This window comes from Beta vulgaris, chromosome 3 (assembly GCF_026745355.1).
Source record: "Beta vulgaris subsp. vulgaris cultivar EL10 chromosome 3, EL10.2, whole genome shotgun sequence".
Lineage (NCBI taxonomy): Eukaryota > Viridiplantae > Streptophyta > Magnoliopsida > Caryophyllales > Amaranthaceae > Beta > Beta vulgaris.
The window spans coordinates 42807653-42835126 of NC_079204.1; the positions used below are offsets into that span (position 1 = coordinate 42807653).

The 27474-nt window shown below is 36.0% G+C and overlaps 2 protein-coding genes and 2 long non-coding RNA genes across 5 annotated transcripts; 3 read left to right on the plus strand and 1 right to left on the minus strand.

Moving 5' to 3' along the window:
- The first annotated feature begins 764 nt into the window (after positions 1 to 764).
- Positions 765 to 4162, plus strand: LOC104906841 (hypothetical protein). Its single transcript, XM_010695666.4, has 2 exons — positions 765 to 1283; positions 3475 to 4162. Exons 1-2 carry the CDS (start codon positions 927 to 929, stop codon positions 4009 to 4011), a joined length of 894 nt encoding a protein of 297 aa, XP_010693968.2. The 5' UTR covers positions 765 to 926; the 3' UTR covers positions 4012 to 4162.
- A 1697-nt stretch (positions 4163 to 5859) lies between these two features.
- LOC104906842 (carboxyl-terminal-processing peptidase 2, chloroplastic) lies at positions 5860 to 14632 on the minus strand. Of its 2 annotated transcripts, none has more exons than XM_010695669.4 (13): positions 14442 to 14632; positions 13230 to 13452; positions 12990 to 13139; positions 12571 to 12653; positions 12235 to 12443; positions 10054 to 10122; positions 8481 to 8602; positions 7888 to 7963; positions 7764 to 7805; positions 7064 to 7172; positions 6518 to 6615; positions 6324 to 6417; positions 5860 to 6231 (listed from the first exon to the last, which is right to left on the minus strand). In XM_010695669.4, exons 1-13 carry the CDS (start codon positions 14544 to 14546, stop codon positions 6106 to 6108), a joined length of 1506 nt encoding a protein of 501 aa, XP_010693971.2. In that variant the 5' UTR covers positions 14547 to 14632; the 3' UTR covers positions 5860 to 6105. The 2 variants fall into 2 exon arrangements, with proteins under 2 accessions (XP_010693971.2, XP_010693972.2); XM_010695670.4 differs by having other exon boundaries at positions 13230 to 13449; positions 14442 to 14631.
- A 2021-nt stretch (positions 14633 to 16653) lies between these two features.
- On the plus strand, positions 16654 to 18814 carry LOC130590736 (uncharacterized). The gene is made up of 3 exons (XR_008968585.1): positions 16654 to 16805; positions 17354 to 17411; positions 18601 to 18814. It is a non-coding gene; the product is annotated as an uncharacterized LOC130590736 (long non-coding RNA).
- Positions 18815 to 24608: 5794 nt separating this feature from the next.
- Positions 24609 to 25098, plus strand: LOC130590862 (uncharacterized). Its single transcript, XR_008968601.1, has 3 exons — positions 24609 to 24684; positions 24771 to 24837; positions 24925 to 25098. It is a non-coding gene; the product is annotated as an uncharacterized LOC130590862 (long non-coding RNA).
- Positions 25099 to 27474: the final 2376 nt, after the last annotated feature.

Sequence of the window (27474 nt, forward strand, 5' to 3'; positions counted from 1 at the left end):
ACTTGGGGTGGTCTTTTATATGAATTTCTTGTTCGTAATGGGTTTATATTAATTCGTATGATAACGAAAGTAGGCGTAAGATTAGTGCAAATACATGTTTTTTACCTTGGAAGAGGAGATAATATATCATAGGAAGTCCGATCATGGCCAATACAATAATTTTCAATCCGACAACTAGTTTAATTTCATTGTAGAAGGTAATTGGCGAGATCTAAGTCCTAGAACTATGTTTTATACTCGATTCTTACCTATTGTTCGACTTTGTAGTGTTAGAATTAGTAAATCATATTACTTTAGTTTAGTTACTATCACTATTCACATTACCCGAATCGTCTAAATAATCTTAGATTTTCTTAATTTGGTAGTTGATTATAGATCTTCTTGTCAACTTTTTTTTGGTGAACAACCAAGGTATCTACCGCAGATATCAGTGACTAATTCTCTCCTTCCTCACGTATACTTGCTTTTTTTTTTAAGTTGTTAAGATGATGGACTCTATTGAACTGACACCCCGCACAAGTATAACCCGCTACGTTTGCGGGTCAGACTCCTTGAAAGGAGGAGAGATGGTAAGGGAAACCTCACCTCCAAACAACCCCTAGTGGTTTTTGATCCCATAACTCCTTGCTTGGTAAGAGTTTTAAAGCACACCAAAACTACTCGACTATCTTCATATTAGAGCGTATTTTTTTTTTTTTTAAAAAAAGATGAATAATTTTTGGGTGTCCGCACAAAACTCAATCCAGGTACCCCTCACTTGATAGAATTCGAACTTCTGCCCTTATGATCATGTGGTAAAATTCTTATCAAATGAGCCAAACAAAGCTTAGTTATTAGAACATATACTTGCTTACTCTATATCTACAGTCTACACTAATTGACCTGTATACTTGCGATATTTTAATGTACATTTAGGACCAACCACAATGGAAATTCTCACTACCGTCCTCCTTCCTCACCAACCATACTTCAATTCGCATCCTAAATTGAATAAATTCTCTCACTCTTTAAGTTCCTCAAACATACCGCATTTTCGGTTCCGCTCACGACGATGTTCGGAATTCGTCGTTTCGCAAGCAATTCGAACTCCTAAATTCGATTTCAATTCTCGAAGATTTGATGATGAAGGTTACAATTTTGGCGATTCGGAAAAAAGGAGGAGGAGAAAAAGTGATGGAAAATCGAAGCAGAGAAGATGGTGGAATGATGAATTAGAAGAAGAAGAAATTGAGCCTGAGATTGGAATCTTTGAACAAGTTGTTGAAAATCTTTGGATTCTTCAGGTATGTGTGATTGAAACTTAGAAAATGCGATTATTTGTGTTGGAATTTCGTGAGTTTTGTTGATTTTTACCAATTTTGATTTGTTACTGGTTTAATTTTGCTAAGTCGAGTGGAATGATTGATGTGTTAAATGATGTGATACTAAGGTTACCTGAAGTGTTGAATGTTTTAGTTCTATTTAAGATGCAAAAGTATAATAAATAATAATACAATATAGGCTTTGAATAATCCAACTATCCAAGCTTATGATGGATGAAATAGTAGAGGTTGGACAATATAATAAAGGCGAACGTAGTAAATAAAAAGAAGAGGTTTTTTTTTTTAGGGAATTAAAAAGGAGAGGTTGGTCAATATTAATATATAATAATTAAAAAGGAGAGGTTTATATTTCAAAAAAAAAAAAAAGGTTTAGATAGGGGTGGAGGATTAGGTATAATAGTTTGTAGTGTACTAGATTAAGATTTACTTTTAAATATTATACCTATTTAGTTGGACTCGTGTATTTGTGCACGATACGGGTACTTGTCAAAGTGTACTATACGGGTACGTGTGCACGTATCGGACTAGACTTTTTTGATAAGTTTTTTTATGATTTTGGACCAAAATGAAGTGTCCTAGTGTCGTCTCACCGCACCGTGTCTTAGTGTCGAGGATCCAATACGAGTAATTGATGTGAGTAACATAACATTATATATATATTTTTTAAGAGACATAACATTATATTATCACTTAACCAAATTGGGTTAGTGCAATTTATCAAGGATGTTGCTATTTGCTACCTGTATGTTACTTATATTGTCCATCATTCTTTAATTAAGTAGTATTATAGAGAGCTCCAACTAGATAAGAAAAAAACAGTTAGTAACATAACCTTAGATAAAAAGAACAAAAATTAACGGTAACAAAAAAGAAATTGGAAATTTTATCTTGGGGCTGAAACTAGAACCAATTATCTCAGGCAAAACCACCATAATTACTTTTCATTCGGTTAAATTTCAACTAGGTTCTCACTTAATAGAGCACCTTATATAGATATGGTCTCTGTCTAGTGTTTGGTGCATAAATTTCCCACTGGAATACGAGGAGAGGTGGAAATGTTCCCTCAACTTTATATCTCCTCCTCTCTTCTAGTGCACAAGGGGAATCTATTCAGTGGGCTGATGCCATTGCAATTGTTATAGTATCTTCACATCTTGTTTGCAATTTGAGAGAGAATCTCTCTTACATCCTCCGCTTTCATTTAGTTGCAACTTGCAACACAAGGGTATTATTTGTGAGACATAAAAAATTCCTTTGTTACAACTAAATGAAAACGGATGAAGTATGTTTTATTTATACTCATTAGATTTAATACTAAAACATAGGAGTTAGCTCAAGTGGGTAGAGCGCTCCCCCTTGGCCCCTGAGTTCCGGGGTTCGATCCTTACTCCCAGCATTATGTTGGGGTATTTCCTTAGCACTAAACTTTCAATTATCTAAATAAGTGAACTGAAATTGGCAGCCAATGATCCAGTGAACTGAAATGAACATTTTCATGCTGATCTATATACCCTTGAGATAAACTTGCAATCAAAAAATTTCATACATGCAAATGCAATTTTGTTTCGTGTGAATGTTAACGCTATAGACTGTATTTGTTCTGCTTCTAGCTATAAGCTAACTTGTCCATGTTTAAACGTTGCGCTCAAGGTAGAAAAAAGTTATTGCTTGGTCTAATTAAATACTTCCTCCGTTTCGTTTTAAATGCAACAAATGAATATTTTATATCTCACAAATAATACCCATTTGTTGCATTTAAAATGAAACGGAGTAAGTATTAAAATCATATTTGATTCTTGAGGTTAAAACTTGTTAGATTTTGGCACACAAATTCGTCTCAATTTTTTGCTTGACATGTAAATAATGATTCATAATTATGGTCAAGCATTTGAAGGTTGGCCATAAAAGGGAAACGTGGCGTATTATTTTGGGTGAGAGGGAGTATTCAAGGTTTCACCGTTTCAGATAGTAGCTCATGATTTTATGTTTGCTTCTCTAATTGTAAAAATGGATGGCTTTACATAAATGGAAGTTTGAATCACAAGCTCTTAGCAAATATCGTTTGAAATCTCTGAGTTCGCCATTGGAAGAGCATTGTGTAGAATTGGTGCCAAAACTCAAAACTGAACCTTCTGTCAATGTTTTGAACTAGGTATTTAAATCCTATGGTTGGTTCTTGCCTATCATCCTGTTATCTTTCCTGGCAGCTACTGGACCAAAAGCCTTCCTCATGGCATTATCTATCCCCTTCGGACTGTCATTGCTCATCTTTGCATTGGAAAGAATTCCGGAATGGCTAGAAGGCAGCTCTAAACTCCGGCAAAGGCGCAAACGAAGGTCAAAATTTGGCCGAAGAAAGGATGCTTCCATGGAGGAAGAAGATGACCGAGAAGAAAGAAGTCAACAAAATAAACGAAACAAGAAAAGAGATTATCAATCATGGATACCCCAAAATAATGGTGACTCAGGCAGTACATTACATGCGAACAGTTTCGGTGGGTGGGATGAGTTGGTTAGAGAAGACGAAACAAAGTTTGCACGCAGGCGTGTGCGAGAAACTAGCAGACCGAAGGTAATGGTGGAAAAGGAGAGATTGAATAGATCAATGGAGGAGAGAGATATGCCTCTGCTATTGAAATTATTGGTATCAGTTTTTCCCTTCTTGGCTTCATGGACTAATTTGTTGTAATGAGTTGTAAATTTCAAGATCTGAGTATCAATCAACATGTGATATTCTCCGTCGTACAAGTTTTTATGAAAATATAAGCGACATTGGAGTTTTTCATCAAGTTTGACATATAATGAACTTGTTTGAATTAGAGTATTTAGTTGAAGCTAAATACGATTTACCGCTTTAGGTTGCTCATGGGATCTCAAATCTCAGTGGTCTTAAGCAATTCCCTATTTATTTATGGTTTTCCCAAAACAAACCGCTCACTTTTGTTCACTAAGTTTTCAATTTGGTAACTTGACCAAACATACAAAATCATGTGTAAAAACTTTTTGATTGATTTAAATACTTCAATTCTTTAGCAAATATGGAAAAGCTTATGGAAACACACTTCTTTTTGGTTGACCATTAGCATTTTCATAATTTAAATGGTTTTTTCACCAACTACTCCTGAGGTTTCACGAAATGCACCAGGTACCCTCGTTGTTTCGGACTTGCACCAAACGCCCTTGTGATTTACATAAAATGCACAAAGTACCCTCACTGACTAACGGCGTTAAGTTTCCGTTAGTTTTATTTACCATTTTGCCATTATTAACCCCTAATCCTAAACCCTAAGTCTAAACTCTAACACTAAACCCTAACCCTAATCTTAACCCCCTAACCCTCCCCAACCACCCCACCACCCATCCCTACCCCCCCCCCCACCCCAACGCCTCCTGGGGTCGTTGGTTGAAATCCACGAGGGTGGGGGGAATTCGCGGAAATCGAGGGGGGTGAAGGGCTACTGCGGGGTGGGGAAACGGGGGTGGGGGCTGTTGTGGGGGGTGGGTGGGGAAATCGACGGGGGAGGCGGCTACGGGCGGTGGGGTGGGGTGGTGGGTTGCTGCAAGGGGTGTGGGTGGGGGAGGGGTGGTGGTGGTGGTGGGGTTAGGGTTTGAAGTTAGGGGGTTAAGGTTAGGTTAGGGTTTGAAGTTAGGAGTTAGTTTTAGGATAGAGTTAGAAGTTAGTTGATTAAGGCTAATTAGAATTTAATTAGGATTAGAAGGGTTAATTAATCCTAAAAGTTAACGGAAACTCAACAACATTAGTCAGTAAGGGTACTTGGTGCATTTTATGTAAATCACAAGGGCATTTGGTGCATTTTCGAAACAACGAGGGTACCTGATGTATTTCATGAAGCCTCAGGACTCAGGAGTACCTAGTGAAAAAAACCGTAATTTAAATAATTTTTTTCCAAACTAACATCATGTACATAACCAAACATTTTGCAGTAGTGAGTGTTATCTTCACCCCACTTTCTTAAACTTATCTAATTTTATTTAAATTTATCAAAACTTATTTTATAAGAGGTAAGAACTTAACTAAACTTATTAAAAGTAATAAACTTATTAAACCTAAGCTTCTTTTTTTTTTTTGTAAGGTGAAGATAATCACCCTAATGTTTCTCAAACAAGCCCATTGAACTATTTTTTTCCAAACTAACATCATGTACATAACCAAACATTTTGCAGTAGTGAGTGTTATCTTCACCCCACTTTCTTAAACTTATCTAATTTTATTTAAATTTATCAAAACTTATTTTATAAGATGTAAGAACTTAACTAAACTTATTAAAAGTAATAAACTTATTAAACCTAAGCTTCTTTTTTTTTTTTGTAAGGTGAAGATAATCACCCTAATGTTTCTCAAACAAGCCCATTGAACTACCCAACAGTCCATATATTGCCAAACAAGGCTAATCAACACAACTTGAAGGAAATTCAAGAGATCGTCTTCTAACCAAGCTACAAGGCTAATCAACACAACTTGAAGGAAATTCAAGAGATCGTCTTCTAACCAAGCTACAAGGCCAAAATGGCAGGATTAAAGTAACAATAAGAAAACCTTCAATTGTAAAACAAAATTCAATCAATTTTTCACAGTTAGACAAGGAGAACTCATGCTGAATTGTGCATTAGTGAAAAGGGCAACAAAATGATATACAGGGAATGAATGGTGTTACAACAAAAATGATGAAAGGCAAATTGAAAGAGTCATTTAACATGTATGGCAAAAGAATCAAAACCCTTAAGGCAACAGATGAAAACAACGAAAATTTCATTCTCGAAGTCATCTCGAGAAGAGTTGTGCACCATTGAGATAACAAGCAGACGACGGATCTTGGACACAGGTGCAGAAATCATTCTCATCCTTAGGAAAAGATGCTGGGAGAGGATGATCTGGTTTGATTCCCACCTACAATATAAATGAGAACACAAGTTAACTGCCAGTGTAGAACAACAAACAAAAGAAACGCAAAAAAAGAAGAAAAATGGAGAGCAAAAGACCTTATCAATATCCGTGTGCGCAGGTGTCTCATAGCGAGCGACTGTGACTGCCATGCCAGATCCATCAGATAGCTCAAATACTGACTGAATTTTGCTGTGAGAAGGAAATATATAAAATTATTATTCAATTAGAAGGTTATAAATACAAACACACTGAAATAAAAATTAAAAAATAGATGAAATTTAGTAATTACCCTTTCCCATATGTAGGCTCTCCGAAAACCACAGCTCGTTTGTTGTCCTTCAACGCACCTGCTAATATTTCGCTAGCACTTGCAGTTCCCTTATTCACCTAATATGGATCAGACAAGGTTATAAAACAAAATGACACAATAGGAAGTACAATCACAACCAGAAGAATAACTATTAAAAAAATATGAGTGCACAAAATACCAAGGTTTAGTGACTGCATTTATTTGCTGAAACCAGAATATCATATCATGAAAGTTGATCACATCACAGGACATAAAAAAAGTTAGACTTTGGTTAGGGGGGAGTTGGTTGTCAGAACTCCTAAAGTAGCAGCATTCATGCAGAACATGTTCAGATGGCAATTACAATGTATAGCATACCACTATCATACTATTAATCCAACTTACAACTTACAAGTCCTACACACAGCATAACCCCTAATACGGAAAGCTTTCTAGTAAACCTTGTGGGAAGGGGGGGGGGGAGTGGTAGAACAAAATCCATTCAGCCGACATTATTAAAAGTTAACAGGAGAAGCAGGAGATTACCAGAACAGCAAGAGGTTCTGAAGCGGCTACAGCATTGCTTCCTTCAACATCATATATATCCCGTACACCACGACTATCACATATATAGACAATGACTCCTTTGTTTAACCTAAATAGCAGCACCAAGAGCATTGAACGATTTCATTAGAAAATCTTGTATGGACGGGTCCATAATTATGTTGTGGACCCATGCTTAAGTCAACCTTTCATATTCCAAAATGACCAATTTTTAAGTAATCATATTAAAGTTTTAACTTCTTTTTGTGTTGCTACCCTCTTAAAAAGGGTAACTTTAAGTATTAAAATGCTAACTTCTACAATGAAAAAGTTAACTTGTGCAAAATTTAACCTGGTTCACAATATTTGAAAGGGTCAAGACAACTTATGCAAAATTTAACCTGGTCCCGAAATATTTAATTGTGGACCCGGTCCATATGAGATTTTGTCATTTTGTATATTAAAAGTAAAAGAAAGTCAATACAAGAGTAATTAGTTCAGAGAAAACATCTACATAAACCAATGTCTTGATGCCTCTAGAAAGGCTTTTTCCATGAAGGGAAAGGCCGAAAGGGCACAAGTTGAATGTATGCTAGCTAACTCAATAATACTAGTGCATTATCTACGCACGTTAGCCCTAACACTAAAACACAAATTAGCATATACAAAACAATGTTAAATATCCATATACTATCTAGCTCACCATATCTTGGCTATTTCGATCCCCTCTGGAAAGAGGCCACCACTGCAAAAATAACACACATCGTAAAAGCTACAGTATGGTTTTCTATTTAAGCTTGAAAAGAAGGCATGTGAAAGCTTTTCACCTATTATCTCGAAGGTCTAGCACAAAAGCATTAACATTATTACTTCTTAGTGTCTCAATAGCTTCCTTAACTGCATCTGAAAGGCACATTCAAATTAACGGAATCGTCAGAAAAACAAGATACCCTCATTCTATCCACGGAAGTTGCAAGTATGAATTCTAAATTAATTTACATAGTTATTAGGAATAATGGTCTTTCTTTAACAGGGATACATCTTGTAGAGAAATTCTATCTTTTGGTTTCCCCTATAGGCACAAATTGCAAAGCTCAAAAGCTTAGAGAGCTTAGAAAAGCAATCCATGACATTCGTTGTTTTCCAAATAGGACTAGGATTTTTCTTTGAAAACAGGTTTCTTGCGGATAGTCTACACAAGCAAAAAAAACAAATCTATGGACTCAAATAATCAACCACACTACAGTCTACAGCTTTCAGTAACACGTAAAACCATCATTTCCAAACAAATCAATTTAAACAGAACAATAATGCAGGAATTGCAGTGAATAAGCAGCAGGAAGCTTCTTAAGAAGAAGACAACGAATCTTCATCATAATTTGTAATTAATCACAATGAAACTATATAGAAAATAACTTACCAGAAGCATTCTGAGTGAATGATGTTAACTTGATATATCCAACTTTTGGGGAAGCATCCTTTGCTGAACCTGGTATCTCACATAATCTGGATTTTACTGGGTTTAGAGTTACTCTCTCACGCCTGAAGCCAGTATTTAGTCATTAGTTAAGACAGATTTCCATTACTAGAACAAAAGATCAAATAACATAACGGCCTTTTTTTTGGCATTTAGAGGTCTGTCCAGCACATCGTAAGTTGCTGACTAACTGTAGAAGTTTCTGAGAAACTAGCAGAATTTTAGAATAACACACAAGGACTTGAACGCATTTCAGTTTATATTGTTGCATAGAAAAACCACTAGATTGTTTTTGACTAGTTGAACCTACTATTTTGGGTTGAATCTGCTTATTTTTCTTGCCCCAAACTACTCTTTGCAGAACATTTCCATCATAAAGCAAATGGGTAAAGTAAATCAAAATTGGAGAGCAACAAATACACATGGCTCCTCTATATAAGAAGAGCATAAGAAACATATACTGGCACAAGATACTTGATGTTTTGATGTGGATCTTGGTTAAAGATTCACAAGTTATAGGCTCTTAGGGTTGTAGTTTAGCTTTTCTTGAACTTTCTTGGATGGATTGAATGGTTTCTTTAAGTTTCTTGCAATGAAGATTGGATCTTTAATGTATTTAATGGAAAAAGTCGAGTACCTTGATGAAAAATCAGCAAAGATGGACGAATGAACAAGGGATATGAAGAGCTTTGGTTAATCCAAGTTAAAGATCAACTAGGGTTTTGTGGATTCACTCCGGAAACAATAATTCACAAGAGAATTAATTTAATCAAACTCAACAACTATATTATCATTCATTATGACCAAAATATGTAAAGCATACATTCCTAAACCAACTAAAACTAGGAAACCTTAAAAGATAAACATGAATAACAACCTAACAAACTCAAACTCTATCACACGCCTAAAGCATAAAACCACACGGCTAGCATAATACTAAACTCCTAGTCTCCTATTGTAAATCAACCTATTGAAATAAGAAATAAACAAGAATCAGAACAACTAAATTACATGGAATCCTAACAGAACTAGGAAACTACATAATTAACATTTTTCATCCACATATACCGGCACAAGATACTTCCAATGAATAACTTGAGAGTCCTTTCTAGCGATGCTCCCTCCGCCCCTTATACATTTCCCATTTCTTTGGGGCACATAGTTTTAGGAGAAGGGTTTGGGTGAGTCGTAAGTTGCATTAAATTTGGATTAAAATTTGGAAGTGTTATTTTATCATGTCATCAAAAACAAGAAGAGGAAAAGAGAACAAAATATGAAAGAGAAATGTGATTTTAATAAGTGGACCTAGGCCAAATAGAGAAATGGGAACTGTATTAGGATGAACATGATTGAAAAAATGGGAAATGTATCTGGGAACGTAGGAAGTACACATTATCATTCCAACACCTCACTGGCTCTTCTTGGCCCAGGTAGCTTTGAGGTAATTTACAAAATCTCAGTCGAGGAATTACAGGGATCGGGGTGGGGGGGGGGGGGGGGAGACAATAAAGCTTACTTCAGCATGACTTTTTTTATCTCATCCCTGCTACGGATTGTCAAATCAACAGAACTTCCTTCAGGTCCCCTGTAATAAACTTGCATGAAATGAATTCAGTCAATGGATGAAGCTCGAGCATTGTAGAAGTAAAATGTGATATTATATATGTAAGAACAATCACTAATGGCATATCTTGGATCAAGAATCAAATGAATATTATTATCTACACAAGGAGGAAAACATGCTTAAAAACTGATACAAATTAAGAGCAACATTTGGTGTTCCTTAGTAGGATAAATTGAAATATTCTTTGTCCTGATTGTATTCTTTCAGTGCTGTAAATGGTCTTCTCCAATTTATATTTTCTTGAAGACAGCCTTAAGCAAGTATGGCTATGTATAGAGTTAATCAGCTTAACACTGCCTGTTTTAATAATCATCTCAGCTTTACGTTCACATATTGTTATCAGAATAGTTTGCTTCATCTAGACGATTCCTTGAGCAAAAAATTTATTTGAGAAACTTCCAATCAAAAGGATTATTTAACCTAAGAGGTGATCTGATAAGCAACATAAAATAAGACTTTTATAAATTCGTACCATACCTTTCAAAACATGCTTTGCTTGATTAAGGTGGACTCAAAAGACATTGCACCACAAAAACATACAAAAAATTTGATCCTCTATTTACTAATACACCAATAAAGTATCAGTTGATAAAAGAATGTGAACGTCCACTCCAGAGCTGACCTAGAATTGCATACCTGATTTATAGTATACATCACCTATAAAATGAACTCTTTCGAAATGAGAGTGCTCCAAAAGCATACAGAGATGCCCAATTATTATATTTCAATTACCGACTGTATCTTCATCAATGGCTCTGCCAATTGAGAGTTCAAATCTTAAAATGTTGAAAGCTTTTTTACTACTTAGGTTAGGCCCTAGAGTTTCCCACTCCTTAAGAGTCATCTCAAATCCTCTCAAGAGGTGTAGGAATCTCCAAAGCACCCCCCCCCTCCCTAGAAGGAAGCTCCCCTTCTCTTTTATTTTATCAGCTATGTCAATCAGGAAAGAGATTTCTAAGGCACTTGTTTCACTTTCATGCTTCCTAATTTCTCAATATCAGTATCAAGCAACTATTTTTACTTGCCAGTTCTTTAGAAAGACGTCTTGTTAGGTTGACATCATATAATATGGGAAATTTAAAGTTGGAAGTGGAGTTTGGGAATTGTGTTGTAGAGAACAAATAACAACAAATTAGATGCAACAAGGTTAAAAAAGGAATAAATCCTTTATGTCTCAAGGGAAAATTCCTATTCCTCCATTTCAAAATTCAAGGCAACCAATTATAGTGGGCAAGTGTAGAGTATAGTGCTATTTACCACAACTTCCTCAAAAGTGGATGTAGAAGCTTAACCTAATGAAGGACGGAAAACAGTTTCGAAGTTACAATTCATTCTTCCTAACCAAATACTGGAGTCATTTCTTACATATTCATATGCAAAATCAACTCCAGGTAACTCCTGCAGGAGTTCTGTTATCATGAAAACAAACAAAGGAGTACATCTTTTCTGAAAGAAGACCAGAGATATATATATTATGCAGAAGCCAATACCAATTGCTTGCATGCAATTCTACAGGATATCATCGCTGGCTGGTTTCTTATACAAGGAGAAGCCAGAAGCTCAGCAAAGAGTTGTACAGGGTTCATTAAAGCCAACAATAGCTAATAGGGGGAGGTATTAATAAAAGTATTACTAATACGAAAATACAGAAAAATAAAACGAGTAGGCATATAGCTCCTTTGATATCTGATAATAAATGGTAGTATTGTGCCTGTTGGCAATGAATTTATATGTAACTGAAAGCAAAGTTCCATGCCAATGAATATGGTCATGGAAATTTATCTCCAAACATGTATTTTTCTTCACAAATTTTCAATACCACCTCTAAAGTGGTAATGGAAATTGGGAAGAGAGGTACTCAAAGATACAACCAGATATTGGCATAAGATGGTCTTAACAAAATTACATATGAACTCATTTCCATCACCACCAACTATTATCCTTTCCCAAATGAGCCCTGAGTGACAAATAAATTATGTACACAAGATTCAAGAAAGACCAGGGGAAGAGAAACATCTCATGATAAAGCTGCATAGCAAATAATAAGAGGCCAATAGATGCAAGAAAACCCACTGTAAGGTATTTGCTGCATCATATATGGTCATTCCATCGGTGCTTGCATCATCAATTGCCAAGATTATATCCCCAGGAAAGATGCCAGCCCTACTGGCAGGACCCCCTGGAGCAGCTGAGATTACAACTACTCCAGTTGATGAGCTGTCAATGTTGGTTGGATAGCCAATAGATAACCCTACACCCGTAAGCGAACTCTGAGTTCCCGACTGCCTTCAGGAAAGGATATAAAACAATTCAATGATGGTTTAACATTGTAGATAAACTACATTAAATAGGCTATGAAGCATAAAGAACGATGCTGCAAATCAAAACAGTATGCAATACAAGCCATACCCGCAAATTCTTCAATTTTTCGGGCTCCAGGAAACGTGTGAATGGATCATTTAGTGTAGAAACCATCTTTCTTATTGCCGTATCTGTTAAAATTGGGGGGAAAAGAAGTTTTCATTGGTAACTGTTGAAAAGGCTATTGAATAGTTGTCATATAGCGTATTCCTATAAAGGTACATTTTTATTAAAATAAGTTTGACTATGCAATCAGAATACTCATCCTCCGTAATAAAACTGTAAGAGAATACTTCATAATAATAGTACATGTTATAGCTCATAAATTTAAATTCTTGAGGTGAAAAATGCAACTCTGACAACAATATTGAAATTTTGTATGTGTGAGTATTAGCAGTTTAAAATTCATCTGCAGACAAATTTCTTATATACAGGAACAAATAGCTAACAAAAAGAAATGCTCATACAAGTCTCTTCTCTGGTGCTCATTGGCTCACTGCGCAGTGCATTCTCCCTATAGCGGAACCAACTTTGCCCATTAAAAGTCTTATCAACATAAGCACGATCTAGTGTTCTCCATGCTTCTAAGAAAAGGCGATTCTCTTCAGACAGGGACCCTGCAGAATTATCAATTATGAGACCTGAAATATAGAGATTGAAAAATGAATTCCAGATTTCTTACAACTATTTCACAAATTCAAACTTACAAGATGGACCCTGCTTTATTGCTACAGAAACTGACAAAGCCAATACAACTCCAACAACCACACGAAGAAAGGGAACAGAGACTTGGCGTTTGCTTTTATCAGAGCTGCTGACTATCTTAGAAATTTTGACACTGCACTTCTCAACCTCCCATCTGATTGTAGACAGACCATTTTGGAAAAACAGCCTCTTAGGAAATCTCCAACTTGGCCAAAGATTTACCTGCTATGAACAAAAATAGTTTGAGATTGCCTGGTTCAATTTTCTCACTAGAAGGCGGCAGAGATGACCTTCTGATATATTTGTGGGTGCACATTTCCATCAAAGTACCTACAAAGCTCAAAATCAATAGTCTCAAACCTCTCAAGTCTCAATGGATTATGACCTGCATTACTAACTTATTATCTACTCCAAAACACTCACAAGTAGATATCCTTATGTGACTCTTTTATACTCCGATTATCTTATACTATTTCCTGTGCTTTTTCTCGTGTCCTCAACACTCAAAAACGTATGTCCCAAACTCCCAACATCAATAGAAACTAAGGCTCCGTTTGGTAGGGCGTAAAACATTTTCGGTGTAAAATATTTTTCATGAAAAATAATTTATAATGGAAAGCACAATTTCAAAATTAGTTTTCCGTTGTTTGGTTCCATGTAAGCAAAATAACGAAAATGAAAGAAATATGAAAGAGAAAATAAGGAGGTAGTGAGAGGAGTGTGTACAAGAGATAAGGAAAATAGTTTTCCTTCAAATAAAGGAAAACTATTTTCCCTTCAATTTGAAGGAAAAATGGTTTTACATCATGGGAGTGTAATTCTACTCCAAGGGTAATTCTATTCCAAGGGAAAATTGTTTTACATTCCTTTGCCAACAAATAACGTAAAACTGAAAATAGAGGAAAACAGTTTTCCAGGAAAACCTCTTACGCCCTATCAAACGGAGCCTAAGTTTCAATTCAATATAGAAATGACTTTACACAAAATTTATGCTTAAGTGATAGCACCCCTTCCACCACCGCTGCCACCACCCCACCCCCATCCCCGCAGGTCGCCCAGCAACCTCCCGCCGTAGCCTAACGAAGGGGGAGTACAAAATCATCTTTGCTTGCGCCTAATCAAGACGATATGATTCATTTGAATATCAACAATTACCAAATGAAAGAGGAAAAAATGACAAGAGCAGAAAAAGAGAGTGGAGAAGGATAGGAAACCTGAAAAGTGCAAGAACTGGGGATGCGTTTGAGATGTGGACTAAGGTTGGAAGATGTCAGCGGATAAGATACACAAGCAACGCTGTGGCGCGAGATTACCTCCATTGAAACATACAAGATTCAACTGCTATCTTCTCCTGCTTTCCCCTCTCTCTCTTCTTGTTGGCGTCTCTTAAAATAACATATTTCGATAGTTACGCTATGTTTTGTTCACCTCATATTTGAGCAGAAAAATAAATTCATCACAAATTATTAGGCCGGACTGCCTAATTATCTCTATTACATAAAAGAAGAGGAGATTAAATGGTGTCTTCTTTTGAAATATCTATTTTGTCCTTCTTTTCTTTCTAAATTACAAAATGAATGTCAAAATCAAAATCGACATTCAAAAAAAAACTACCGAAAATTAATTTACAATACTCACTCACAAATCACTTAAAAGAAAAAACTTTACAAATCACTCATACAATTGAGAAAATCACGTTATAAAAATCACGCAAATCACTCAATTAATCAGGAAACTTATCAAAACAAAAATTAACATACAAACTAAAACTAATAACCTAGAATGTCAATACATACAAAAACATTTACAAAAATTTACTTACAAACCACTATTCTCAAGAACCATTCACAATTAATGGTGGGTCATGATCATTGTTGTTAAAATCCCGATTCAAATCTTACGATCCTACAATTTTATGATCCTGGAGGACCTCACCGATCCTGATCCTACGTAGGATCTTAATTTTGTAGGATCTTTCTATCCTACCCAACCACAAAAATTACATGGTAGGATCTTAACACGATTCTACGATCCTACGACTCTACGATTCGATCCTACCGTATAAAAATCATAAAACTAATTTCACATATTATATTTCTCCTATTAGATTTTGGTCGCATAAATGTTACTTCAATCTTATAGTATTGAAAAACTATCACCATTTGCTAATTAAAAAAGTTATTATTAATATGTGTAAAATTTTAACATGAGTTCTCACCATATTCTAGTATAATTATCTCTATTTCACCAAATTGTAGGATCTTACGATCCTACGATCCGATCCCACCGATTCGATTCTATCAACCCCTACGATTCAAAGTAGGATCTCGATCCTGATAACATTGGTCATGATAAAAAAAATAGAGATGTATTTGTAATAGAATCAGAATTTAGAAGTTAGACAAGGGAAAAAAATATTTACTTTTTTTATAGTGTTTCCTATATATAATGAAACTTTAATTTTACATATATTTTTGGACCTATTTTTTTCTATTATATAATAGCGATTAGTTATAAAGGTAAAAAGGTTTCTGTAAAATATCATTCAAGAATAAAAGTACAATATATCTCTATTATATAAGAGAAGGGGAAGCTATGGTGTCCCCGAATGAAGAGACTATGTTACTCCCTTCCCATTGTAAATTACAAATTCACTTACAAATCAAAGGGGGCTTCAAACATACCAAAAATATAATTATAACAATCACTCACAAAATCAACTAAAATCATAAAATTGCATAATTTGCGTTATGCAAATCACTAAAATGAGGAAGCTTTACAAAAACTTAAAAATTCACTTACAAACTATAACCTATGAAAAAATTGACTTGAAATCAAAGTGTCCACTTTCTTTACAATTTATGAAGTATTGTACTTAATTCAAAAATCAACAAAAAAATTATAGTATTAGAAATTATAAATAAATTCAATAAAATTTCTATTTTGTTCATAGAATTCGACTTTGAAAAGTAAAAAAAAAAAAGAATGGTGAGAAACTTAAGTGACAGAAACTAAACCAATCAAATTTTGCAACTAAAAACAATTATACTTCGTATGTCTAATGTTCAAATTTTGACTCCTATGCCGAAGAAAATCGAGTTTCTGTAATCCCCCATATTTTAAAGATATTTAATTAAATAGTTTTAATCATTTTTAATTATTAAAGCTATTTAATTTCAGTATTTGAGAGTAGAGGGTACTTTGGTCATTTTACCAAAATAGTATTTGAGTATTTCCACAAAGAAGTATTTTAGTATTTTCAAGAAAGTATTTTATTAATATTAGTAGGAAGATTATTTTGGAAATTTATCATCAAATGTATTTTGGCAATTTGATGAGTAAAGATATTTTGGTCTTTTACCCAAATTGGCTACCACTATAAAAAGGAAACCCTAAGTTTCCCATCCTTTTACTAGCCACTTTCTTCAAAAAGGAGTAAGGAGGATTCTTTTTCTCTCAAACTCTTTCTTCCTCAAGTAAGTTCTTCAAGTAATTTCTTCAAAGATTCAAGTTCTAATCTAGTTTTTGTTTTTTAAAATTGTAGGAAGATCTTGCAAATATCAAAGGGAAGCAAAAAGGTAATTATTTTTCTGAAATTTTTGGGGTTTTTCTTCCTTATTTTTCTCTCCCTCTTTTCGCCCCTCTTTTGGCTTGAGTTTTCCGGCCACCGTCGCGGTGGGGCGCCGGCGAGGTGCTGCCTGGGCCACTGTCCGCAGTGGTGGCGACGGCGAGCCACAATGAGTGCCGCCTGCCACTGCTGCGTCGGTGATGATGCGGGTGGTGCTCGTGGTGGCCGCCGGTAAGTTTAGTTTTTGGGTTGTGGTTTTCGAACCACATGTAAAAATAAAAAAAAATAAAAAAATAAAAATAATTTCTGTTATTATTTTAATTAAATTACAGCAGTATTTAAGTTGTTAAATAATTATTTTTAGGAGGTTTTAAGTATTAGTTTGTAGTGGGGTTTGCCTACTAGTAAAGGTTTTCAAGTTATGACTTTAAAATAGTTTTTAAAGCCTTTTTAAGGAAAAAACAGCTTTATTATTATATTTAAAATGCTGATTTTTATTTATTAGTAGCTTTGAATTGTTGTTGGAAGTACTAATTGATAGTACTTTATTGTTGGTAGGTTTCAAGAATAATTAAAGCTAGTCAAACTTTTGACTGTTGATTTTTGTGTAATCAAGGTACATACACTTGACTTTGACCTTTGACTATAGTATATTAAAGGTTATTTATTGAGCATGAGGAGTAAGGAGAGGCTTATGCCTTGTAATTGTTTGAGCACATGTTGAGAACTTAGAAAGGAGATTAGGAATGGAACTTTTGAGTTATTCCTATATTTGAAAAGCATGTGATTGATGTTAATGGCTTTTGAGCATGATTAAAGTTATTAAAGTTATTCTTGAAGCTAGGGCTTGCCTGAGAATATTTTATTGAGCATGGTCTCATTAGAAGTTATATATTATTGAGCAAGGCCTCATGAGAAGTTATATTTTGTTGAGCAAGGTCTCACAAGTTATCAAGTTATTGAGCAATGTCTCACAAGTTAAAGTTATTGAGCAAGGTCTCACAGGTAGTTTAATCATTGAGTAAGGACTCAATTGATTGGATCATGGATCCTTAAGAAAGTAAGAAAAAGGACTCATGGAGTCATTAAAGTAATAAGATGAGCAAGGTCTCAAAGAATTTAGAATTGAGTTAACTATGGTGTTTGTTGCATTCACTTATTAATGAAAGATAAGAAATTAATTTATTTGCTAGATGTATTATTGTGATTGTGTCTCACATAATAAGCTTTGGCAATAAAACTCTTGGGATGGATCCCCCGTGAGTATTGAACATAAGGGGGGAGTTAGTGTGAAACTATACTCCTGCATGTAGCTTAGCATAACGATGCTAATGCTTTTATTTTAGCAAGCAAGTTTATGGAATTCCAATTATCAAGATCTTTGAGTGGACTAGGTGTCACTCGTATTCTTTATCTCTGAGATGTTGAGTCTAGAGGCTCACTCTCACCCTCGTTCATTACTAACAAGCTTAAAATTCTCGAGTCAAGTTATTTAAAGTTCATGGAACTTTAGTAAGAGGTGTGGGATCTCTTACACAAGAATAGTAGCCCGTATGACTCCAAGAGGAGGACGGTGCCCGTTCATTGCCAAATAATAATATAAGAAAGTATTTAGTAAGTTCAGTTATATGCTTGTCGCATGTAGAGTTGTAAGAAGAGCAAGCCGAAGTGATTGAGGATTGCATGCATTATTATTCGCATTAGTTAGTTGTGTTATGTACTCAGCGTTGCTGATGTATGTGTTTCTTTGTTTCTTTTGGTTGTTGTTTTTCCTCAACAACCCTGTGATGACCATTTGTGAGCAGAGTTTAGAGAAGAAGTTGCAGGTACAAGTTCTTGATGTGCATGGAAATCATAAGCATCCGGATGGGAGTTTTAGTACACGAGTACTTTATTATTTAAGCTATCTTGAATTTTATGTTTGACTTTACTTGACCAATGGGGTCAAGGTTTGACTTTTGAAGATGGGACTAGTATGGGATAGTCTCGGAGTTTGTAATTCATTTACATACTTTCTTATTTTCGTTGTATTGAAGTATTTTCAATTTATTATTAAAGACTTCCGCTGTATTATCTGATTAGCCTTACGTATTATCATGCGTGGCATAACAACTCCCGCAATTTCTCCTAGTTTATAAAAGGAGGAGTCGTGGGGGTGTTACAATTTCTGTTTCAAAAAAATTCAAGCACGCATCGCGTGCAAAAAATTCTAGTAAGATTAAATTTAGGTAGCCGAAACTTAATAATTTGTTCCGCCCCAACTCATAATCAAACTAGAATTGTTTTTTGCCACGTCAAGCTATTTAAGTCATGAAATGAAGCCATATTTATTATGTTTCTAAACCAGAAAATCAAATTCCATTTTCTCTTCCTACAGAAAACGGCGGAAGTTCTTCACAATTAATTCCATGAATCTTCTTCATTTTTTTTGCAATCAATTCTCGATCTTCTTCGTTTTCTTCTTCGCAATCAAATTTGGAGAAGATTTTGTTCAATTTCTTCTACACTTTGTTTTTGTTTGCTTTGTAATTATTGATTGCAATCAAACTTATTTATATGCTTCAATCAAGTCTCTATCCAAAATCAGTAATTTGTTTGAATTATTTGTTAGATTTGAAAATTCAGCAATCATGTTTGTTCAAATTCGAATTCAATTTCAGTTAATGAATTTTCGAATTCAAATCGCTGACTTTTTGTTTTTTGTAAAATGGATTATGAAATGTATGAAGGTTTTGAAGAATTTTTATTGACGGATGCAGGACATAATGAAAATGATCTAACATATCCAATCATTCATAATTAACTACAAATAGTTGATGCAAAACATAATGAAAATGAACCATTAGATGCAATGATTCATAATCAACTAGAAGCAGTTGATTAATTGTTGAAGAATGCACTGGTAACAGAAAATCTTGTATTTGTGTTTATTTTCTAGTACAATTCGTTAGATATGTGTTAATTCGATTGTGCATAATGAACCAATATACTTTGATCCAATTGTTATGATAGTGAATTCATGGCATAAACTGGTCACTAATTAAGCTTTCCTGGTGTCTTTTGTGTTTTGTGGCAGAGAATGTTGTTGTTACATTATTTTTGAATATGACATTATGTATTTTGTTATAATAGTGATTTTATGGCCTAAAGTGGTCGCTGATTAAGGCTTTCTAGTGTCTTTTTGTGTTTTGTGGCAAAAAATGATCTTGATGTTGGTGGTAGTCTTATTGGTGTGCAAAAGAAAATAATTTAGGAATTGTATGAATTGTATCGTCTACATTCTAGAGCATTGGGTTTTAGCATTAGGAAGTATATATCTAGGATTGGTAGGGTTGAAGGAAATGTGTATTTGAAGAAGGAAAAATATTTTTTTTGCTCGTATCATGGAAAATCGGATGGTCGAAGTAATTTTGTTTCTATTCCTAATGTTGTTGTTGATGAGGATGGCAATGAGAGGAAGCAGAGGCAACGGAGGGTTATTGGTACAAAAACGGGGTACAATGCAATGATGAGGGTGAAGTTAAATGATTGTGCATAATCATGAGCTTACCCGTATTGAGTGGAAACATTACCACCGTTCGGAGAGGGTCATTGGGGATGTCAAAAGTGAAAGAATTATTGTTATGACAAAAGCATTAATGCGATCTGTTGTGCAATATCGATATGATGTATATTGTGTGAATGATAATGATCACTTGATATATAGATGTTAATCTAAAGGCTTGAACTTTGTATTACGTGAGTTGGAAACGCTATAGCCGCATAGCATAGAATACTATCACTAGGGGAAAAAATCAGAAGGGCTGCGCAAGTAGGGCTGCGCATTTTTAAAAAGCGCAGCCCTACTTTTGAAGGGCTGCGCCTTTTAAAAAAAGCGCAGCCCTTCTCTAGGTAGGGCTGCGCTTTTTAAAAAAAGCGCAGCCCTACTTGCTGGGTATTTTTTTTTAATTTGTTCGATATACTCTATGCATGCGCGCATCCGCGCCCTTATCTCCCCCATTCTCTTCACTTCATTCTTTCCATCTTCACTTCTTTCTACCCCAAAGTTGTGCGAAAATATTCCCCCCATTCTCTTCGAGTGTTGCCCACCACCACCACACTATACTTTGCCCTAATTCGAGCACCACCACTACTTTGCTCGCGCACCACCACTTTTCGCACCACCATACTTCGCGCACCACCACTTTTCGCACACCACCACAATTCGCACACCACCTTACGCAGCACCCCCACATTGGGCCCCACCCCTTGCGCACCACCACCTTGCGCACCACCACCTTGCGCACCATAATTCATCACTTCTTAGTTTCTTCTCTCTCTTTTCTCTTTTCTTCTCTTCTCCACCATTTGAGTGGTTAATTAGGTATGGATTAATTTTGTTTTTAAGTACCTTTGTTTTTGTTAATTGAATTAAATGGTTAATGTGCAATGTGGGTTTTTCCAATTATAGGAAGAAGAGGCTAAGGAAGGCAAGTAAAGTTCCAAGTATCTCTTTTCTCTTCATTGCTCGTCGTTGGTGTTAAGAGGTAACTATTTTAACATGTAGACAAAGTTGATAATTTGTTGATGTATATAGTATTTTTTTATAATGAAATTATTATTTGTTGATATGAGATTGTATGAAAACGCAATGTGATTTAGCTATATATATGAAAATATATAAGTAGTTGTTTGAATCATCATCATATATGCCTAGATACCCGTTCAAGACTTACTCATTAGGGGTAAGTCTTGAATAGTCCCCATGGGACTTTCTTGGACGTTTGATCTCACTTAGGTGGTGAATGTGTGTCTTCTTTTCAATTCTGAGGAAAATCTTGGCTTATCGTTTCGCTACATTGTTCTCTGGGTACATATGTAGATAAGCAATTATCTACATTGTGTACTTGGAGAACTGTAGGGAAATGCTGCCGGATTTTCCTTAGAATTGGAAAGTTGGCATATATTCACTAGTGAGATTAGACGTCCAAGGATGGGTTAGGTTGGAGTGATAAGGACCTTTGACTGCATGCATACAATTGAACATGTGACTATCTTAGCTTGTTGTATACGTGTGTGATTTGAATATGTGAGTGTGTGTATTTAATAATGATTGATGCATTATAATGAATGTTGTGTTTAATTATTAGAGGTGGTCTTCTTGAATGAGATGGATCGTACTTGGATGTATGGTAGTCATGAATCGATTGAGTTTGTGAATGGGGTCTCGGAATTCTGTAGAAGTGCATTAGAATATCAAACATCCTCTGGAGCAGTCGACTTTTATTGTCCTTGTTTGGATTGTAGAAATGTGAGCAAGGTTAGTAGTATACATGTGGTTAGGGAGCATGTATTTCGCCGTGGGTTTAGGCCTCAATACCATGTATGGATTTGGCATGGTGAGCAGGGGAGGTATATGGGAAGCTCTGGATTAAAGAATGATGTATGTGAAGAAAAAAAGAAGGATGATGATGAGTTAGGGGATGAGAATTTGGATGATGAATTTGGAGATGATGATAGGGATCGGGTAGACGAGATGATACACGAGGTTGAAGATCAGTCGTGTAGACGACCTCGTATTTTTGAGTCTATGTCTAAGGCTGCTGAAAAGCCGTTGTATCCAGGTTGTACAAAGTACACCAAACTTTCTGCGGTGGTAACACTGTTCAACATTAAGTCGAACGCTGGTTGGACGGACTCTAGTTTCACATCGTTGTTGGAAGTTTTAGCTGAGATGCTCCCTGAAGGAAATGAACTGCCAAAGTCGTACTATTATGCGAAGAAGTTGATGTGTCCTTTGGGTTTAGAGTACGAGCGGATACATGCTTGTCCTAACGATTGTGTGCTTATCGTAATGAGTATGAGCATTTACATGAGTGTCCACGTTGTGGATTGTCGAGGTACAAGCGTGAAGGAGCTGGAGGTAGTGAAGGACCACCAGCCAAGGTGTTGTGGTATCTACCCATAATACCTAGATTTAAGCGCATGTTCTCAATGAAAGGAGATGCGAAGAATTTGAGGTGGCATGCAGATCGTAGGAAGAAAGACGGTCTGCTCAAGCATCCGGCTGATTCGCCTGAGTGGAAAACTATCGACAGGGTGCATAAGTCATTTGGTAATGAGGATAGGAATCTGAGGCTTGGATTATGTACGGATGGCATGAACCCTTTTGGCAATCTCAGCTCGCCATACCTGATCCCGGAACAAAACAGATAGCTAATGCCATTGTAAGTACATATTATAAGTTATTGATAAGGTTTACATAATAATATAACTTCTGCGCTCACGAGTATTTCTCTTTATCATTTATGCAGATTGGCTTGAAGGAAAAGGAGGCAGCTGGTGAGTTCACTCCTAGAGGACAAGTTGATGCCTTACACGAGACTCTAGGACGGGACCAGTATGGACGTGTGAGGGGCGTAGGAGGTGTCCGCCTCGGGGTGAGAAAGGTGTATGGTGATAAATACTACCTCCAGTGTCAATTCATCACCTTCCATAGATGTGGAGGCTATGAAAGCCGAACTTCGGGAGGAGCTCAGAGCGGAGATGACTCAGAATTTCAACGCCATTTTGGCGCAGATGGGCTTACCGACTTTTGGTGCTTTCAGCAGAGGCAATGTTCCTATGCAGCCTGTTCCTACGCAGCCTGTTCCTACGCAGCCTCGTCCACAACCGGAGTTAACGGTAATTGTTTAATATCACAACTATTGTTCTTAAATATGTTGTTTCATAGACTAACCTTGAATAGAGTTTTTTTTTAAAGGAAGAGACACCATGTGAGCTATGTAATCAAGGAGATGGTCATGGTAGATTCATTATCGTGGCTTATGGATCTGTACAGCCCCCTAGGGACCGGCCACTATTGCACAACCAGCCAGTAGCTGATATTCACTATGTGGTCAGCGTTGAAGACATTGTGCCGGTTTCGAAGCATTTCCTCTTCCGCTGCCGAATGCAGAGTTGGTCTACAGTTATTGTCTGATTCCATTGGCAGTTATATTCTATGGCCGCGTGCATTGGTGCGGTTAGCATATCAGGTACAATCTCTAACATAAGTTATATACATAGTTTTCTTTTATAGTTCCTATATATGATTGTCAGTAATATCTTTTAATTTAACTAATTACTAGGGTTCGGGGAAGGCCGACAGGAAGGAAAGAAGGTAGCTTCACCTCAGGGAGGCCGACGTGCCCAAGTGGGAACGAATTCTTCGCAAAGTATCCACTCATTACGGATATGGAGGTGGTGCAACGCCTTACTAAACCGTGCTTCTGGCTACATGAGTGCATTAGCGATAGCCGATAAGCAATGATTGAGATTAAGTTGTCGCACCACAATTCCACTACATTGATGAGGAAACATCGACCTTCATTTCTAAGGATGATATTAAAGAATTCTTACTTGGGGAAGAGTTGAATGTTTCCATGATACAAACATTCATGAGGTAATACTTTATTAATTAAGTAGTATTCAATCCAACTAATAATAACTTCCATAATAAGTAAGTTTTATTTTATCAATATGAATTCTCAGGCTATTATACAATGATGTGAGGCGATCTAGTCAGCCAATCTTTGGTTGGTTATGTCCAAGCTTTGTACGAGATGACAGTTGCGTACAAAACGAAAAAGAGGTGAAAGTATATCTCAAGGATTCTTTGAACGCATGTTCTCGTCTTGGATATAAGATCGTTCTTCTTCCTTACATTGAATCGTATGCTTCTTAAACTGACTTTTTAATTAATTAAATTGACCTATTAGTTGTTCTACGATAACAATAACATTATTTTTATTGTTGTAGGAACCATTGGACACTCATTGCAATATGTGTGTCAGTAACGAAGTCTACCACTTTGATTCTTTGCGTAAAGGAACAATACGGTCCTTACTAGTCAAATCATTGTTAAATAGGTAGCCTAATCGAAACTATATATGCACACTTAGCTTATTAAATATTAAATGTACATCTAATCTTATAATAATGTGTATTGATGTAGTGTGATGAAGAAGATTACTTCATCTGGACTTCGACAAGGAAAAGCTCCTGTTTGGTATTTAGTCGAGGTAACATGTAATATTTTTTGCATCCTTTTATACAAACACATAATACACATATAACATGTCATTTATTGCATCTTTGGTGAATTTTAGTGTCCGGTACAAGAAGGTGGACTTGCGTGTGGTATTACGTCATGAGGTTCATGCTCGATATCGTCAACTATTGCAAAGATGTTGTTGATCTTCGAAAGGTATGTAACTTTTAGGTTTCCAATTGTTGTTTGTTGTATTTCCGGCCTATTTTAGCCTTTTCGCTCCCAAAATGTAGTTATGATGTGATTTAACCTCAAATTCTCTTTGAACATGATTATATGAGCATATTATAACTAGTATGTAGATTCTTAGGCTTTAATTTGTTGTTGGTTGCATTTGGGAACGAAAAGGCCAATTCCGGCCTATTTTGGCCTATTTTGGCCTTTTCGCTCCCAAAATGTAGTTATGAAGTGATTTAACCTCAAATTCTCTTTGAACATGATTATATGAGATATATTATAACTAGTATGTAGATTCTTAGGCTTTAATTTTTGTTGGTTGCATTTGGGAACGAAAAGGCCATTTCCGGCCTATTTTGGCCTATTTTGGCCTTTTCGCTCCCAAAATGTAGTTATGAAGTGATTTAACCTCAAATTCTCTTTGAACATGATTATATGAGATATATTATAACTAGTATGTAGATTCTTAAGCTTTAATTTCCTGTTGGTTGCATTTCGGGAACGAAAAAGGCCATTCCGGCCTATTTTGGCCTATTTTGGCCTTTTCGCTCCCAAAATGTAGTTATGAAGTGATTTAACCTCAAATTTCTTTGAACATGATTATATGAGGCATATTATAACTAGTATGTAGATTCTTAGGCTTTAATTTCTTGTTGGTTGCATTTCGGGAACGAAAAGGCCATTTCCGGCCTATTTTGGCCTTTTCGCTCCCAAAATGTATTTATGAAGTGATTTAACCCCAAATTCTCTTTGAACATGATTATATGAGGTATATTATAACTAGTATGTAGATTCTTAGGCTTTAATTTCCTGTTGGTTGCATTTCGGGAACGAAAAAGGCCATTTCCGGCCTATTTTGGCCTATTTTGGCCTTTTCGCTCCCAAAATGTAGTTATGAAGTGATTTAACCTCAAATTCTCTTTGAACATGATTATATGAGATATATTATAACTAGTGTGTAGACTTTTAGGCTTGCATTTGATTTTGATTCCATTTCGGGAAGATATATGTCATTTTTAGAAGTACTAACTACGGTAAAATGATTGACTTTTTGTATATGTTTATTCCTTGGTTGTTTTGCAAGGTTTATGCTAGTTCCATACCACGTTTGAGGAACTTCACCAAAGAAGAAATTGACGAAGTTCGGGATAAGTTGGCGTCCCACATTACCGATGATTGCATAGGATGAGATTTTCGCTCCAACAATGTACTAGCTAGTTTCTATCACCTATATGTACACTTTTTACATATTTTAATATATTTGAAGTTAATTATTACCTTTCTCCACTTGTCATATATCATCGTATTGCAATTTGCATTTTTTTTCTTGTCCAAGAGAGGTTATGGGTGGGGGTGGGGCTGGGGCTGGTGTGTGGGTGCAGACTGTGCTGCTGGTATGTGTAGGCTGTGTGCAAGCAAAAAAAAAAAAAAAATATAAAGTGAAGGGCTGCGCTAGTTTAAACTAGCGCAGCCCTTCTAGCAAGAAGGGCTGCGCTAGTCCTTCACTAGCGCAACCCTTCTTCTTAGAAGGGCTGCCCTTCTAAACTTAGAAGGGCTGCGCTTGTGAAGGAGGCGCAGCCCTTCTAGCTTAGAAGGGCTGCGCTTTTTTCAAAAAGGCGCAGCCCTTCCAGCTGGGAAGGGCTGCGCTTTTTTGAAAAAAGCGCAGCCCTTCGTTTTGAAGGGCTGCGCTTTTCTAGCGCAGCCCTACTTGAATACTGAAGGGCTGCGATGGAAAGGGCTGCCCTCAAAAAGCGCAGCCCTACATGCCATTTTCAGCGCAGCCCTACTGCTTTTTTCCACTAGTGTATTTTTTTTATTATTCGGTAATTAACTAGCCCAAGCAGGCTCAGACTTCATGAGTTAGGGGGTAAGAAGGGGATCTTAACCCATAAGCAAACTTCTAGAGATTGGAAATTGGGGATTTATACCCAAAAACATAAATCCACACAAACACCCCAAATACGGGGTTAATGAGAGTCGAATTCCCGACCATGAGGTTGGGAAGTGAGAGCTCCAACCATTGGACTCCCACATGATTCTCATATCATAGAATACTATGATCATCAACAAAATTTGTTATCATATACTCTTTAAATTTAACTATGTGCATTTTAAAAAGAGATGGTATTGTGTCAGACTCGTCTGACAAACCATTCTCGTCGGACGAAACCACGCGCGTCTTAGTTAAAAGCAGCAAAACAATATCAAGACCAAATGGAAGAAAAACAACACAAACTGAAAGAATAATAAGACTAACTGAAACAAAGTAAAATGAAACCTGAATGAAAAAAGAAGCATTAACTGAAAGGAAAAAAGAACCAAATGAAATAAACAAGCAACAAACTGAAACATAAACAAACCAAACACCCAAATAAACACACCAACTTAAAACAAATATCATTACCAAAAAAAAAGTAGTAATATGTAAATA

What these genes read in the sequence shown, in the direction of transcription:
- LOC104906841 (XM_010695666.4), top strand. Translation starts at nt 927, where the DNA reads ATGGAAATTCTCACTACCGTCCTCCTTCCTCACCAACCATACTTCAAT. An exon ending in AAAATCTTTGGATTCTTCAG is followed by an intron (nt 1,284 to 3,474) that starts GTATGTGTGATT and finishes GTTTTGAACTAG; the next exon opens with GTATTTAAATCCTATGGTTG.
- LOC104906842 (XM_010695669.4), bottom strand. Translation starts at nt 14,546, where the DNA reads ATGGAGGTAATCTCGCGCCACAGCGTTGCTTGTGTATCTTATCCGCTG. An exon ending in ATAAAAAAAGTCATGCTGAA is followed by an intron (nt 8,603 to 10,053) that starts GTAAGCTTTATT and finishes TACTGGCTTCAG; the next exon opens with GCGTGAGAGAGTAACTCTAA. An exon ending in ATCGAAATAGCCAAGATATG is followed by an intron (nt 7,173 to 7,763) that starts GTGAGCTAGATA and finishes GCTGCTATTTAG; the next exon opens with GTTAAACAAAGGAGTCATTG.